This window comes from Toxotes jaculatrix, chromosome 1, assembly GCF_017976425.1.
Source record: "Toxotes jaculatrix isolate fToxJac2 chromosome 1, fToxJac2.pri, whole genome shotgun sequence".
Taxonomy (NCBI): Eukaryota; Metazoa; Chordata; class Actinopteri; family Toxotidae; genus Toxotes; species Toxotes jaculatrix.
In genome coordinates, this window is record NC_054394.1 from 3,974,313 (window position 1) to 3,992,416 (window position 18,104).

Below are 18,104 nucleotides of genomic sequence, written 5' to 3' on the forward strand. Positions count from 1 at the left end.
TATGATTACATTGAAACACACAGTAAGTCTATGAATGTGAATATTTCCTTGTATGTGTGTGTGTGTGTGTGTGTGTGTCTGTGTGTGCGTGCATGCGTGCACTTCCCAGTGGTGTTGCCCACTGTCTCCTGCATGTTAGTTTTGAACCTTAATAAGCCCCTTCCTCTACTTGCTGGATGTGAAGGCAGGGAGAGAGAAAATGGCTTTCTTACACTTCAATTTCACGCATATTTTCTTTGAGGCTAATGAGAGCCTTAAATATGGTGCCAGACTTCAGGCTGCACTGTTGAAGGCTGACATTTTCACACACAGTGGCACCTTGTCACTGCAGATGAAGTCCTTCTACCTGGCTGTTGAGAGGTGTATGTGTGTGTGTACGTGGCTTTTGTGTGTCCATGTGTGTATGTGTGAAGAAGAGAATTTGGTTTACTGGTCTGAGTTGTTTGTGTTGTGTGCAGGTGTGTGTACTTACCCTTGTATGGATGATTTTTTTATAGCATGGTATATTAAGTGGCAGAACAGAGCAGAAAAAAATGATGTAGTTCAGCAACACACAGCTCACACTCAGCTCACAGTCACAATCTGCTCACAGTCTCACTTTGCTGTCTTGTGTGTGCTCTGTATATGTTTATGTGATGCACTTATGTTTGTATGAGCAGAGTTGCATGTGTTGATGATCTATGTGCTAGTTCTTCAACATTCTTTCTCCAGCTGACTCCTAACTCTGTATTCCCATTCCTTTACCTAACATATACTGATTCTCATGTAGATAAGACAGAAAGCAGCTCTCACAGATCTCTTCCTCCTATAGGCTTTAACTCTTCTCTCCATCTGCTTTTTCTATATTGTACCATTGTGTAGCACATATCATCAAACTGATCCTGATACAATTCCTATTTAATCACATCTCTGGACAGGGAAAAATATGAATAAATAAACACTTGAAAGGACCTGCTCATCTTGTCAGCATTGTTGTCATCTCCCACAAAGCCTAAACAAATATGTCTGTCAGGTCCCTTACCTCTTTGAGAGTAGACACAAAATGGACGTCGGAGGTAATTATAGAGCTGGAGATATGGAAGGGAAACTTTGTGTGTGTTTGAGTGTGTGTCTATGAGTCCATATCCCGCATAGAAAGAGAGAGATGGTGGGTGTGAAACTCAGTTGCTCTCTTGGGTTGTTTGATTGCAAAGAGTGAATAGATGAAGTGGATTATCATATTGCTGTTTGACACTATCAGACAACAATGTGTTATCTGATAGTGTGAGTTGACACATCTCTGCACTTTATTCACATATTTTCACAAATTAAGTGGCAAATGTTTGCAAATTATGTAAGGTAGTGAGTAGTGAGATTTTTTTTAAATTGACCCTATAAATTACAGATTTTGTGCTTTATGAGAGACCACCACCATCCACTGCCTCCTTATAAATGTTAAACTTTTTGTCATTTGATTGTTGATTGTTACTGTTGTAGACTCAGTCTTATATATGCAGTATATGCCTTAGTCTAAGCCACTAGAACAACAGAAGAGGCTATTCAAGTGCCCAACAATGATGGTGTCTCTTTGCATGTCTGAGTGTGTGTGTGTGTGTGTGTGTGTGTGTGTTTGCCTCCCACACGGCCCCACTGCTGCCACTCACTGTAAACTAGTCTGCAGCTCGTCACAGACAGACGTTGACACACTCCCAGTCTAATGTGCTCATTAGGGACTGCACAGCACACACATAATTGATAGCCATGACACACACAATGCACACACACATTATTGCAAAAAACAGTTTCCTTTTTTTAATGCTGCAGTAGAAAACAAGGTTATATGAAGTCATATAATGGGGGTTCATTGTCAAGAACAACAACAACAGAAAACGAAAAAAATGAAATGAAAAGGACTAACGGCACAGAATGCATAACAGTATCTGTGCTGTTTACATGCCGATATTTTACACATAGGGATTTTTTTTTTATTTCTCTACACTGGCAGCTGTCAGTTACTTCAGCAAATTAACTGCCAAAAATGTAGCAGAACTTGTCACTCAAGGGGTTAGTGTAACCATGGTTACCTTTCATATCCCAAAAAGATAAAGCTGCAGTGTGGAATCATGGCAGAGCAATTAGACAGAACAAAAAAACAACAAAAAAAAAAAAAAACAAAGGAAAAAAAAATATGACCAATCAAAAAGGCATTCAACGATATGAAACAACCAAGAGTGCTTATAAATAACAGTTTACATGTGAAATATCTTCATAAAGTAACATCTTTTTTGTACAACCTTTATTATCTTTTTAGTGTTCATACAGCGGCACATGTAGAGTAGTGTCTGGTAAAAAGAGTCTTTAACCCTTTGAGCACGAGTCGGGAATAAAAAGATTCACCTGTTGTCATCCCTTTGTTACCTCCCTTTTTTTTCGTATCCTTTGATTAAATAACACATTTATAAAACTATTGTGCAAAACAATTTTATTTATGTCTTCATATACTGTGCGCCAGCAGATAGTCATAATCCTTTTAAATTAAAAATATAGAAATGATGCATAATTTAGACAGGAATTACTTAATATGTTTTTATATACATATTTTACACAGACCTGAATTAATATAGGTCCCTGATCGACCAAAGTAAAAGACTTAATATTTCCTTCTTTTTTTCTTTTTCACCACGTAGCGACAATGCTTGTGTCAAGTCCTGTGAGCATCTTCCAGACAAGTATTAAGCCCAAGATGTGAGAACTTTGCACTGAATACAGAATCTTCTTCCTTTCATGTTCACCATTAGACACATGACGTATTATATGTCTAAGAAACAGGCATTGTGGACACATTGCATTCATTGTCCATCGAATTCTCACAATAGCTTCAATAGTTCCCAATCGTAAATCTTCAGTCTATAATGTTTGGATCTTAGTTGTAGAAGTGCTTTAACGTACTCAGAGGGTTAAATTTTAAATGCTGACTCCAGCACAAAAATATTATTAAAGAAAAAAAAAAGGAAAAAAGATAGAGCGAGCAGGAGAGTGAAAACATGAAGAGAAAAAATCATGGAAAGTGCACCAGATTTAGTTATAAAATGTTTAACTAAACCGTTTCATTTATGCATGCAGCTTATCACACCCCAGTGATGCCAAAATATAAAGGAACTTAATTTTCATGTACACAAAATACATACCACTTCATTTTAGAATCTCTTTTTTTACCTTCATTTACTGTGTCTTCTCAATGACAACAGCCCCCATCTGCACATTATGAAAAAAATTCACTAGTCCTATCAAAGGAGATCACGTCACACACTCAGATCATAAAATCGAGTGAGTTTATCCAGAGTGAGTCTACCTCACACTGAAACAAAGAAGAAAAAAAAAACTGCTACAATGCAAAATTTAAAACCATGTGCCAAAACTCAAAGCAGTAGTTGTATGGCATCTTTGTGCAGTTCCATCACATTAATAATCCTTTCTTTACTTTGAAAGAAATGTCTGTGAAAGGATAAAGAGAGACAGAGCAAGAAAGATTGAGCCATTATGAAAGAGTGCATCATTGCCCCCAGCCAGTGCTACTGTTTCTCCAGCTCACACACATACATGAGGTGGTCCTCAGGGGACTTCCCATGAGTCTTGCTCAGGTGAAGCTTGACCGCATGCTTGCTCGCAAAAGTCCGGTTACAGAGTTTGCACTGGTACATGGCCCCACTGTCGTCATCTTCGGGGGAGGGTGCTGGGGATTCAGTCGAGGGCAGAGAGCTAGTTAAAGACGAGGGCAAGGAGATGGGTAGGGAAGAGGGTATAGATGTGGGTAGAGAGGAGGGTAGAGGGTGGCTGGATGAATGAAGATTAGAGAGCAGTTTTTCAGATAGTCCTTTGGTGTGGCGTTGTTGATGGTGTTGCTGCGATATCTGGCTGAGCAGCTGCTCCCCAGAAAGCTTGGCCAAATCTCGCAGACGGAAACCCAAATGGGATTCCAAGTGGCTGACATAGGTGGATGGTGAACGGATCTGCGAGGCGCAGTCACTGCAGAAGAAAACCGGGTGACCTGAATCCAAGTTTTTCAAGAACTTGGTGCCACCGGTTCTCCGCAGCTGGTACTTGACATTAGCCAACCAATGGGATATTGTAGTCATTGAGAGGCCAGTGAAACGGGAGATGTGCATTCTCTCCTGTGGGCTCAGGTCCGACATTATATACTTGCCATCACTTGTTTGCCTCAGACTGGAAGCAAACTGGGCTTGTAGGATGAGGAGGTGTTGAGGGTTCCAGTTGGACTGGCGGCCCTTACGTTTCTGGGCTGGCGAAACATCTTCTGTTTCTTCCTGTGTGACACCTTCAATGTCGGAGCGCTCAGACTGGCTGGTAGGTGTGGAGGACTTGGAGACGACCTGACTTTCTGTCAGGTTCCTCAGCATATCAGAGATGTCTGAGAGGGCGTTTTCTCTCAAAGGGGAGGTGGACATGAAGGAAGCTACTGCAGCTGAGGCTTTGGTCATTGTGACAGTGGAGGGGGGAGGAATTGAGGAAGGAGTTGAAGCAGCTGAAGAGAGAACCGTCAAACCCAGAGAACCACTACTGCTGTTTTTGTCAGTATTTTTGCCTTTGGTGAGATCTATGGGTTGGTCGTTGTTTAGATGTTGCTGGTAGAAGTAGCGGTCTAAGTGGTCATTACTGAGCTTTTTGGTCTGTGCTGGTGGTGTAGAAGTAGCCACTGCTGCTTTCTCTGCCAGACTGTTGCTCATCTTGAACAGCATACTCATGGGGTCAAGGGAGGGCAGGGCAGGCTTAGCAGCCTTCCCCAGGTGGACGTTCATTACTGACTGCAGTGCGCTTAGAGGGTTGACAAATGGCTGTTCTGGAGGTGGATGGTCTGTAATGATAGCTGTACTGCCAGTCAGGGAGGCGGGCAGGGGCGATGTCACAGCAGCTGACTCCACTCCGTTTTCCACAGACTCCTTTATGGAAACATCTCCATTTGAATCTCCATGATTGGTTCCATTTCCATCTCCTACTACTTTTTCCACTCCGCTTGTATTCTCAGGAGTTTTACAGCCCCCTGCTCTATTTTCTTTGGGAGACTCTCCCCGGGCTGAGTCTCCTGCCTCACTCTTGCAGGGTGAGGGTGTGGTACGTCTCAGAGGAGATCCCCTCACAAGACTGTGAGGTCTCATTTTCTCCTCTACCTTGGCCACTTTTTCTGTCACCTTCTTGACCAGTTCCTCCATAGCATGGAAGTTGTTTTTGGGCAATGGTGAGGTCTGGCGACTGGGAGGGGAGATCAGAGGCTGGCTCTTACCAGTGGGAGAGAGGATCTCTCCTCCGGGGAACATGTATTTAAGGGGAGAACTCTTCCCAGAATTGCCTAGGGAGAGCTTCATTATGTTTGGAAGCTGATAGGCAGCATGGATACTGGGATACCCACCCCAGCTTGGAGCGCCATTCTGGGCTTTGTTGATGGCAGAGGTCACTGTGTTCTCCAAAGACTTGAGGATATCAAGACCCCCTTTTGGACTTTCATCCAGATCCTCTTCAGTCAGATAAGTATATTTTGAAGAAATATCAAACTTCTCCTCAGCCTCCTCCTCAGCTCCTGTCTTCTTCTCCTTGATGAGATTGTTACCGTTGTTGATGATGGACTCTTTAGTGCATTCCTCCTCCTTCTCCTCCTTTTTTATCTCCACAGCCATGGCAGTTGGGGAGATGCTGGTTGGAGGAGGTACTGGGGCGGGTGGAGGGGAGAAGGTTGTGGCAGCCAGGGGAACGGACTGGACCTTTTCTTCACCTGTTGAATTGGATATGGGGGCTGAGGTGGATGACTCTATAATGGGTTTACCTTTCTTAATGGCAGAGTTGGTGACTTTTATAAAGTGTCCGGTCACCATCATGTGAGCAGTTAGCTCTTGCAGTGTGTCATGAGAGCTGCCACACTCCATGCACTTGAGGATCTGTGACTTTCTGGATTCAAACTGCCAGGCATAGCTGGCACCATTCTGATGTCCATAGCGGTTGTTAGGCGTGATATAAGGGTTGGTAACCCTCTGGAGTATGTCGTTAGAGTCGTTGAGGGAGGTGGGCTTAGGTGTGGTCCCTCCATTAGAGTCAGGTGAGCTAGGGATGTCTAGGTCAATAGGGGCTCTCTTTCGAGCCGTGGAGATAATCTTAGCTGCCACTGGTGTAACAGGCTCTTTCAGAGGCACTTTCTGGTAGTGTTTTGTCTTGATCATGTGGACACTTAGGTCCTGAAGGGATTCAAAGGAGTGCCCACAGTACATGCATTTAAGAACTTTTTGTGCATCCTCCTTCCCCTCCATTTCTAGCAAGGAACGCTTTCTGGGTTTTGACCACCGTTTAGCGCCCTCACCATCTGTCTCGTGGTTATCATCGCGGTAGTGGCCTGTCTCGTTCATGTGCACCGTGAGCTCCACTAGTGTGTCATAGGCTGCACTACAGTCCTTACAGCGGAATTTGCTGGCACCCGTGAATATAGAGCCATAAAGCTTGGAGCTCTGTCGGTACAGCTGGACAGTGCTGAAGAGGTTGGGCTCTGTAGATGCTGTGGATACAGCCACTGCGGGGTGTTGAACCATGCCCAGTCTATTGTGGTGGTTCTGTGAGGCCTGCTGGAGGGTTTTAGCCATAGCTGTCTGGTGCCAGTCATAGCCTCCACTTCCACAGCTACTGCTACTGCTGCTACTACTGCTACTGCTGTGACTGCGAGGGGGTTTTTCTGCAGGGGGCTGGCTCAGGTTAAGATTCAGTGTAGACCAATAAGAGTTGGTCAGGAAGGAGGTGTAAATCGCCTTCATCTTTTCCAGGCTGTCAGCCACAGACCCTGTTGTGGCTAACACGGCCTCATCTCCACTTACTGGGGCATTGGCATTGGCAGCAGCCATCATGGCAGAGGAGGAAGACAGAGAGAGGGCATTTGAGGGTTCTTTAGAGAGGAGGACATCATCCTCATTTTTAAGAGAGGAGCTCTCGAAATCAGACATTCTGTCACTGGATTCGCTCACGTGAGACTCACTGTCCAGCTCCTGACCAGAAAAGTCAGCTGCGTTGGGGGAGTCATGGAAGCCAGTGGATCCTGGCCTGTCCTTGAGAAGGAAGTCTTTGTCCTGACATAGGAACTTGGCAGCAGGCTCCTCCCCTTCCGGAGCTGAGTCATCTCCATCCAGGTCCTCATCCAACAGGGCTGCTTCCTTCTCATCTTCAGGGACATATGCTGCTCAGGCAGAGAGATATAAAAAAAAGGAGAGGGAAAGAGATTTGTTAGAACCACACTGAAAGCATATCTAACAAAGATTCTCCAAGCAGGGAACTGATAGAAACACAAGATACTGGCATTCACACTTTCTCCAGAGGAAACACAGCAATCATCCAGTGACGTTCGGAGACAAAGTATTTCCTATCATAAACTGTTGGAGTAATTCTGCTCTAACTTCCCCCTTTTACATGGACACTGTTTTCAAATCAAGTCGCCACCCCCTCCCATTCTCTCTCCACCCCCAGGTCTTTGTTCTGTATTGCAGAAAATCAGAGACAGCAAGAAAGAGAGATGAAGGATGGAAAGAGAAAAATGGAGGGAGGGAAAGGGGAAAATGTGTCTTCAAATAGAACTTGCCACCTTATTCTTCTCAAGGGGCAACAGCTTGAAATTAAAACTAAATTTGAAATTAATGAAGCACATTCTGGCGGTGGCATTCGTTTCTGAAGTAATAAATTACTTGTATCAACCTCGGAGACAGCGGTTCCTGTCTGTCAATTAATATGTCTTACGCTTCTTCTGCAGACTCTAATGCATTCCCTAACAGACACACTCGCTATTTAAATTAAGCATGCATTTTCACTCATTACACTGCTCAGCCCTCGCCTCCTCGTAAATAAAAATGAATGTATGTACGTTTGTCTGCGACAAATCTCTCCCCGCAAAACCCATTTGCTTCAATTACCAAAGATTAGAAAAAGTTTAGAGTTATTATTTACAGTTTAGCTTCGGGGACTGGGCTTGAGGCTTTCAATTTATATTCAAATCCCTCTAGTTTAAGAATAATACAATGGAAATCATACAGAGAAAAGATGTATCAAGACAAATCACAGTCTCGCCTCCTTGTACATCTATGAATGTTTTCTTTTGTTAATAAGTCTATCAAAAGGATAAAACAACATCAGATGAAAAATGCTGCATGCTCACACTTTGAGATTAAGGCTGGATTTCTGAATAACAATTGAAGCAAACACAGACACATGCTTACACGGGCCTCTTCCTTGTTTTAGCAACTACACTGGCAAAGAAGATGAGTGTAGGTGTGAACATCAGTGGCCTTGTGCCTAGCATTCCTCTTTGTAACAGGTCATCACTCATCTAACCTGGTATGTAAACACAGAGTGAGCCGGTCAGTGGGATGGGTGTGGCACAGATGCACATATTCACTCACAATCTACCACTTTCAGAGACACGCAGAAAAAAATAAATGAAAGAAAAAAAAATTCGGTTATATATATGATGACAATGCACAGTGAAATTCCTTAAAAACAACAGAAAGAGGAAAATTTTGTGCAAGGTAACTAGGTTGAAAACAAAACTCCAAATAGTGCCTACAGTTATGTGAGAATAAGGGCTTGAAAACACAGGAAAACACAGGCTACCAACACACTTCAGCTGTTGCCAACTCCCATCTATTACTGAGCAGTGAAGTTGTGTGTGTGTGTGAGTGTATGTGTGCATGCATTTGTGTGTGTGCAAGTACTGCATCAGCAGCAACACAGAAAGGAGTCTGTCATTGTCAAGCCACTGGTTGCCATCGGCGATGATACGACACTGCCGTGGGATAAACAGATGCACAGAGACACAGATATCCCAGAGCCCATCACACATCACACACCACACACACACACACACACACACACACACACACACATACAGCTGTACTGTAACTGCTGTAGTATAACAACTCTTTGCCTTCAGGCGATCTCAGGAGCTTCTCTGTTGAACATGCAGTCTGCTCCAGCGTTCAGTCTAACAAAAACCATCCATTTGAAACACTTCAAACACATTATCTTGTATTAAATGCTGTTATGTTCAATTAAAAAACTGACTGCGGGGTCACCTGATCCCTATCCACACTGCGTGAGTTACTGTTGTTTCTTTTACTTTATTGAAGTACGACCATCTTAAAACCTTCATGATCCATTTCAGCTGTATGTTGTAACATTTATGGATAGCAAGCGCACACACACACCCTCTCCCTCCCTGTCTCTCTCTCCCCCACTCTGTCTCGGAGACACATCCACCCGCCCGCACATACGTGCAGCCAAGCAGACCCACATGTACATGCCATCTGTTCTGAATCAGCCAAAACGACAGCTGTTTAAGAGAACAATGCTCTGGCTGAGGAAACAGCCGAAGACAGCAGCCCGGTGCTCTCATCAAGGCCAAACATCAATGTGAAATCTCCTTTAAAACACAACATACACACTCCTCTTCAAATTAGCTGCCTTTGTGTGATAAGAGCACGGTGTGTAATTGTGTGTGTGTGCCGATTTGTGTACCTGCAAGTGTGTGATATGTATAGACACATGCAGAGGATCAGGGAAGAAACAGTGTTTTCCAGCAAGACCAGCATGTGCTGAATGAAACCCTGGTGTGTAGGATACATCCACCTACATGGTGCATGAAGCGCACAGCTGATTTCCAGACTTGTCTGAGGTAGAAGATGTTAAAATACGGAAACATTGGGACATTTACTAGGTGAAGCGTTACAATAAATTAATGCAATGACAGTTCGACCACAGCTGCCTGCGTGGTTTTGTGTGTCATAAAATATGCAGACTGTTGATTGCTGTTTCTGCAGTCTCAATATCCAGTTTAATATAAACACTTCACCATAGTATCTTTTTTTTTAAAGTTCATTTTGAACCTGGCTTCTTTCAGCATGTCACCATCCACCACAGCCGTGCTGGCAGTTACAAAGGGTAAACGGATATCGTTACACAGTGATTCAGTGCTTGATGTTTTAGCTTTGTCTTTGTAGGCTCTGTCAAGTTTGCATTCATACTACTACAATATGGATATTTCAACAATGCATCTATTACTTTTAGCTGTTTATTTGGCCTTTTTGCCAGCTTGCGAACTAGTTTTTGTTAAATCTCCTTCACGCCACATGGCCGATCCATTATAGCTGGTAGTTTATTGATTACAACCGCACACCAGTTTGTAAACCTATTTGTGTTTATTTTCTTCCGCCCTTTTCTTCTTACCCAGATCTTTCCTCATACTCCCTGGTCACTGCAGAAGTATCCCATTGAGTACAAGTGCTCCTTGTTGTTCACCTTACATACCAGCAGACTTATTAGTTCTGACCTAATAGAAACTCACTGTAATATTCCTATTGGGGTTAAGAGTGTCAGTGTTCACTGTCCCACTCTCATATTTTTTGCCAAAAATTGGCTCAAAATGGTTTCACTGTGTTTGTGGGTGATGAGCACAAGATGGGGAAAGGTTTCCTCCACACCTTCTCCATTATTATATTTATTGTTGTAACTAATGCAGTCAGATAAAGCTGCGACAGAATTTACAGTGCAAATCAAAGAGAAGGAGAGAAGAGACACCACATTTATTATGTGGTAGAAGGAGAAGAGATCGAGGGGAGAGGAGGGAGAGGAGGGAGGAAGGAAGGAAGGACTTGGAAGGAAGTCAAGACTGGGGCCACACACACACACACACACACACGCGCACACACACACAGACTCAGCACATGCAGAGATGATCCCCAAGGCCATTGGCTTAGATCCAGGCTGCAAGGTTCACAACACTATGACCGAGGATACCGAGATAAATATGGAGAAACACATCTGCACACACGCACACACACATGCACACAAAACCACTGGAGTAGAAGAAGCCAGGACCAAACACACCAGGTATGCAGGTGCTCTTTTAATTAGGAGAGAGAGAGAGAGGTAGAGAGAGTTCCAGATGAATTGTCAGCAGGGTGGAAGAGGTGGTTTGATCTCATTTTCAGGCGAACGGGCCGGGAGAGATTGCTGATTTTGAAACCCAGGCAAGCAACCAAACACCACAGTTGTTTCTGGGAGAGGCGGAAGGACTCGGAAATTATTCTTGACATCTGAACAAAATTACAAATCTGTCATATAATAGCAAATGGAAATAAATGGAAATTTTGGGTTTACAGTCATATCACAAATACAAAAGATTATGAAACTATGATTCTGAACTATGTCTCTGTATTCCTGTCTGCGCTTAAAGTGAGGAAATGCTTATGCACTCTGCAGATGTTATGATGTTAGGAAACAGTTTATCATGCTTATATAACCACTTAACAGCCCTATCAGACACACAGGCACGTCAGCGCTGTTCGTTTACACTTCTGCTTAGACCACGCACTTTCAGCATGTGTGTGTGTGTGTGTGTGAGTGTGTGTGAGTGAGGGAGAGACACAGAGAGAGACAGATTGTCCACATCAGTCTCATGTAGGGCAACATTTTTGTTAAGACAAAGCTGAAGACAAGTCTGTTGGCCTAAGATGAAAGCAACCGCCATCCAGATTTTCTCACATGGACTTTACGTGTGTGTGTATGTGTGTGTGTGTGTGTGTGTGTGTGTGTGTGTGTGACATGCATCCACCCCCCTGCCATTTCCCACTTAATGAGATCCTATAATCTCCACCCTCACCTCCCTCCCTTCCTCATTTCCATCCCTCCCCAATCACCAGTGCAACCCACGTTAATGAAGTTAATTGAATCTGAGATCGATAATGCTTAATTATTGTGATTTGACATGCACAGACAAATTGGTGGGATGGCTTCTGTGTGTGTGTGTGTGTGTGTGTGTGTGTGTGTGTCTGTGTCTGCACAAAGAGTGGTTAAAGGGGCATGTCTGTCTGCAGTGAGTGCCGTGGGATTGGTGAGGCATGCCATTGATCCCAAGAGGTGTTCGATCGACCCAGACGCCTGACGAATTGAGCTGTTCCTTCAACCGGCTACATGACTTACCAGACTTGTAACATATTTACACTATCATAGGGAATATGACACTAATTGCTTCTCAACCAGCACACTATGTGTTAGTAGAAACATGTTGATGCTGTACAATGAATCATGCACAAATCACCATTGTAGGCAACAACACTGTGTTTGTGGAAATTAAAAATAACATAACAGTTCCTCTGCTTTGTAGTGTTTATGGTTCTTCTTCTTCTTCTTCTTCTTCTTTTAAATCTATTAAATATTTTAATATTTCTGTAATATCGCTGGAGGCATTTGAAATGTACTTTACAGTGTTTGTGGAGTCATACGCGTTAGAGAGTTCTGCTTTTTCTTCATTTTTGGTTTTCACTCCAGTGTTTGTATTGACAAAAATGTGCTAATCTTGCAAGATTTATAGCTCTTAGATACTTGTGGTTTTTTTTTTTTTTTGTTTGAGGCATCCTTCTAAAGTGTATTTTATATTTATATTTTTTTTTTTCAGGCCTGTATCTGTATGTACTGGATATGAATTATTTTTATGTGGAACTAGCTCCATGCTGATAAGTGGTAATGAACAGCATGATAGTCCAAAATATGCAAAATGCCTTTCAAAAAAGCTGAGATAATATTAGCATATACAGCACATAGTGGCAGTGGTGTTAGCGAGGGAGAGGATGAGAGAGGGGAGATTAGATTTGGAGTGGCAACAGTTAGTGTGTCTGTCTGTGGCTGCAGCAGCATCGCAAGACATTGAAATACTGCAATTATTCAGAAACACAGATCCTGCTGTAGCACTCTTGTGTATGGAAACGTAAGTGTGTGTGTGTGTGTGTGTGTGTGAACAGCGTTAGCCTGGCTAATCATCTCCCCATGCCACTCAGCTGGGGAGCTGCTGACAGTGTATTTACATGCTGCTGTTACAATGCCAATACAAGAGTGTATGCCTGGGATGACACACTCACTGACGCGCGCGCGTGCGTGTGTGTGTGTGTGTGTGTGTGTGTGTGTGTGTGCGCATATATGTTTATATATATGTAGTATTTATTTAGCAAAAGAGATCAATTTTTTTGGACAAGTAAAATGCAGCACCATCTCAAATGAGTTTGTCTTGTAGACAGTCATCTTAACACCTAACACTGACTTTTAACTGCAGGAATGTGTGTGCGTGTGTTTTCTCTGTTGGGGGGGAAAAAGCCGTGATATTCAGTTATTTATAAGAAATGGTAATAAAAGTGTAAAAACTGTGTGCCAACTAATTATCAAGTCAGTATTCCCAGCTAAATCTTACTCTAGGCATTTTAAAAACACTTGAGGGAGGTGAATATTTTACACCCTCACAAACACACACAGATGTGTTTCCTTAACTTCATTACATTACTAACCCTAACCTTAACTTAACCTTAAACCAAGTTTTCACCCTACAATGTAATCATTTACATTATGGGCACTTGCTTTTTGCCCCTGTAAAGAAGCTGAGTCCCCACAGTGTGACTGTGTGAACAGATTTATGTCCCCACAACATGAGTCATACAAGTACACATTCGCACAGTACCCATGACCTGAGGCTACCCTGTGGTCTTTGAGAGTGCGACTGCTCCGTGTGGAAGCTGCATGAATAACAAAGGACAGGCAGATGATCATTTACTGACAGTCATCCACTGATATGTGTTCACACTATTGTTTCCTGTGTGTGTCTGTTCTAGGTCTAAACTGAACGGCTGGTCCCCGCTAGCATGTGGCGTATTCCTTTAACATTACATTTAAACTTGATTCCTTAAGTGGCCTGGTGGTTGTTAGAGCATCAGATTCAAAATGTGTTTCTCTCTAGAATGCACACGTTAAATAGTAATTAAGTAATCAAGATTTAATTTTTATTGGGCTTGCAGCATTCTCTGAACTTGAAAGGGGTTTCTAGCAATATACATAAGACATGCATAATAATGCATGAGTGTTGACCCAGTCATTATTTCAGCATTCAAAATGCATCATCCAAATTTGTCCAATATTGTCATGATTTATTCACGCTAGTCACCATTCACCATCTATTTTTTTTCACCTGGTGCTGTTCCTGTCTGTAACCACCATTTTCTGTCTGTTCCCTGCCTCTTTTCACTTCATCTCTCTCTCTCCTTCTGCCTCCATCATCTCCGGTCTGCCTCACACGCCACGTAGGCTTGGTCTGTCTTTCACTTTCACCAAGTCGCTCCTTTGTTTTTCTTTACTTTTCCTCTAATTCCATGATCTTTGTCACAGGCCTTCAGCAGTCTCCCAGAGAAAAGGTCTGACTTGCCAAGAGGGAAAGGGTGCAGACAGTACTCATTCACACAGTAATCACTCACTGATGTACACACACACTACAACACAAGAAAACACCATAATGCACAACACAGTAACTAAAATAAGAACAAAATAAGACACACTCAGACACTGCAAAGGAAAACACTGCTGTGTGCCAACAGCAAGTACACAGTGATATCAGTGCTTTTGCACTGTGAGGATTTTGATTTGCTAAAATAGAGAGTATACATGTCTATGTGCTGTATTTCCGTACACAAGCACACATGCACACTGTCAGAAATACACACAGTCACACACTCTTTGCAGTGCAGTCTGGTTAGTTGCTGGGTATCTATTACCTGCCAGTCTACTCTGATCTCTTTGGACAGCTCTGATCAAAAGATGTCATCCGACCTACTCGACTGAGCTCGCTTGGGAAGTTAGCAATGGAGAACATTTGTGTACGTGTGTGTGTTTGTGTGTGTGTGCATGCGTGTGTGTTTTGGAGTAAATCAGACAGTGGTCTGGGTGTAAATAAAATGACAGGATCACTTTAAGGTCCTGTCAAGTTGGCAAGAGGCGATTATGATAACGCCTGCTCTGTTCAAACGCAAACGGACACACTTAAATTCACTGGCCGCAGCATAATATACATGATATAGCTCTTTTTCTGTCTCTTCCTGCCTCCCTGTGTCTCTCTTCTTTCTTTCCCTTTCTTTTTTTCCCATCTCTTGTGCTACAATACCTTCTTTTTTTGTTTGTTTTTTCATTATCGCTGCTATAGGCCCAAGGTGCAGCTGCGACCGAAAGCAAATGTAACTCACAGACAGATTCAGATCTTTAAATCTGAATAAAACAAGAGGATGCATGTGTATGAGCTCATCATCCACATGCACATTTACACATACATGCAGACACACACATACTCTGACCAAAGGCATGCTGCATGTAAAAATGAAATGCATCTCCTCCACACATTAATAAAGAGAATTCCCCAAAAATGAATTTGTAAAACAAATCAAACACAGATGTAAAAGAGCAGTGGCGAAGCGCTGTCTAAGCAATAAAAGGTGTGAAATGTGAGGGGTTTTAGAGGGGAAAAAAAAAACAGCTGGCAATAAAGCTGGAAAACAGCACTGCTCCAAGGCAATTTAGACTGCAAAACACAAACCATTAAGTTTGTGCATTATCTTTTAATTTAATCTTGAATGATTTATAATCCATCACGCAAGGCTTCAACCATATCCAATTATTCTCTGCTGCTTGATTGACAACAAAGGTGATTTATTAAGCTAATAAAAACTGATGTGCTCTCCACTTGCTCTGAAAATAACCAGCCGGACCGAGAGCTTAAAGACACACTCACCCACACACACACTCACCTTTTTCCTAAGAGGTATAAGATCAATACTTTATGTTTGCATCCACGTTTATTTTATATATATTAGTTTATATTTATTTCTTATAAATGTGTGTTTTTGTGTACATGGTTTAAGTGTGTGTGGGGACCCTTTGAACAATTACTTAAGTATCTGTTCACTTAAAAGAGAAATCAGTCTCCATCTGCCCCTGCCTCTCTCTTGCTGTGCCAGAAACGTTGGAAATCAAAATGTCAGGCGTAGTGACGACCGATGGTTTTTCCTTATGCAAGGCCGAGTGATTATATTAGGCTTTAATTCCTCCATCCACGGCATATATGTCATCTTAGTCTCTGCTTTATCTGCTAATGTTACGCTCAATCACTTGATATTAATGGAAAAACAGAGAGCTAGGGGGGCCCCGTAATGGTGGCAAGTGTATATATGTGTGTGTGTGTGTTCCTTGGTTGATGAGCAGCGGGGTGGGGTGGGATAGAGGGGGTTAACGGTCTAGAGTTCACATGCATATCAATGTAGGAGAGTGCCATTAAGAAATATTAGCATGTTTACAGCGCCAAGCCATGTATGAGACTCATTTAATGAGGCTTAGAGTCACACATGCTTTAATGTGGCCATGCACACACACTACGTGGTCTGTTTTCACTGGCTTTCAAATTTCTTGACAAGAACTCAGGTATCATTGTCATTTACACTGACATGTTTGAAAATGTGGAATTTATGAAGTTGGGTTTTAGGGCGACTGTCCGAATTACAGCTGTAATTCTGTATTTATTAGAAGCAAATGTTCTCAGAAGCAGAAGACGATGAGAGTGATCACATAAAGGGAGGAGCGTTTGCCTCTCCTTGAACATACAGAGGCCAGATAAGATAAGTTAAGATACGTTTAGGATAAGGGTTAAACTAGTTTAGTAAGGTTTAAGTAACGGAATTAATGTGCCTCCACCAAGGTGAAAAAAAAAACACTTTCAATGTTAGGGAAAGTTATTAAAAATTCCTGGATCTGACACTTTAACCAGAACCACACCAAAATGTAATGGGTCCTTACCTGGACCAGGACCCATCCCTGATACACTGAATACAACAAACATAACCTCCTTGGGAGAGGCAATAAATTCTGCATGAATGTGTACAAAAAGTATAATCTTACTATTTCTCTGTACGTACGGTCAAGTACAAAATGACAGTCTACCTGGCCAAAGTGACTGAACTAACAAAATCCTCAACAAGACCCAGATCCAACAAAGTCAACACTCTCTCTGTCACAGCGTCTTTTCTTTGTACACGGCATGCATCACCAAGAAATCACAGTGACTTTTTTTCCAGGATTTCAGAGTAAAACTGGTCAATATTTGAATCTGTGATGACAACAGAGACGATGAGTGATGCTACAGAGAAAACACATGATTTCCAAATACTGTGTATCTTCATCACTTCATCCGTTGAAATGAGACATTTTACTGTCATTATTACTCACAATTATTTTCCAAATATATCACATGTAACTTTAGTGCTATTTATTCTTACTGCAGTGCCTGTGTGTTTTGCTTTGACAGCAAACAATGGTGTATTCCATGACAGTAAATAGAACATGAATTGAAAATAGCAGCATACTAAACTGTGACAATGCAAGCATCAGTTAATTTGACACCCTTCTCCAATGTGTTTCTACAGCTAGTTGCCACACACATAAAAACACACACACTTACACTACAGTAAGTATGTGTGGAGCATCATTTTAACAAAATACTGCACTGCAGTGACGTGAATCCATTTTCATGCTGAATTTTAGAATTTGCTTAAAGAAAAAAAAAGTATTCTGTCTTTTTGTATTGGTCCATAAATTCAGTCAAAAAAAAAAAAAGTAAGTTTCAGTTAAATATTGATGCTGTAGCTTGGGGACCTTCATATTCTTCACTCTCCATCAAAGGCTTGCTGATTTCTCTGTGTTGATTTGACATGTTCTACACTTTAACTTCTCCCCTTCATCATCTTTGTAGTAACATGCAATTAAAGTGCAACCTGAGAACTGCGGCTTGTTAAAAACAAGGCTTTTCCTTGACTTTGATATGTAGTTAGTGTGTTGTTAGCATGTTAGTCTGACCATATGCATGTCACATGATGGATCAGGCCATCAGCACCTTTCCTCTTGGCCACGGTGTGCGGCGTGTGTTTGAGTGTGTGAGTCTGTCAGGGGGAAAGACGGGTTTTCAGTTTCAAAGCACTGGATTTGTGTGTCTGCGACAGTGCGTGTGTGTTTCTAGCAGGGCAATAAATACACAGACAGCAATGAATTATGTCAGGAAGGAGACCGCCATGTAATTAGGCCTGAAGACCAGCAAAAAAGAGAAGAAAGTTCTTTTTAATGGCATGCAGCAATGTTGCAAAGGATATGTGTGCGTGTGTGTGTGTGTGTGTGTGTGTGTGTGTGTGTGTGTGTGTGTGTGTGTGTGTGTGTGTGTGTGTGTGTGTGTGTGTGTGTGT

The 18,104-nt window shown here is 42.3% G+C and overlaps 1 protein-coding gene across 2 annotated transcripts in view; it reads right to left on the bottom strand.

Moving 5' to 3' along the window:
* Positions 1 to 2,103: 2,103 nt before the first annotated feature.
* Positions 2,104 to 18,104, bottom strand: part of tshz3b (teashirt zinc finger homeobox 3b) — a 36,102-nt gene continuing 20,101 nt past the window's right edge. The window contains exons 3-4 of one of the 2 annotated variants that reach the window (XM_041044791.1): positions 7,007 to 7,204; positions 2,104 to 6,847 (exon numbers count right to left, since the gene is read on the bottom strand). In XM_041044791.1, coding sequence (XP_040900725.1) covers positions 3,552 to 6,847; positions 7,007 to 7,204 — 3,494 coding nt within the window. In that variant the 3' untranslated portion in view covers positions 2,104 to 3,551. Of the gene's footprint in view, positions 7,205 to 18,104 lie in introns of both variants that reach the window. The other variant, XM_041044782.1, reaches the window with a different exon arrangement.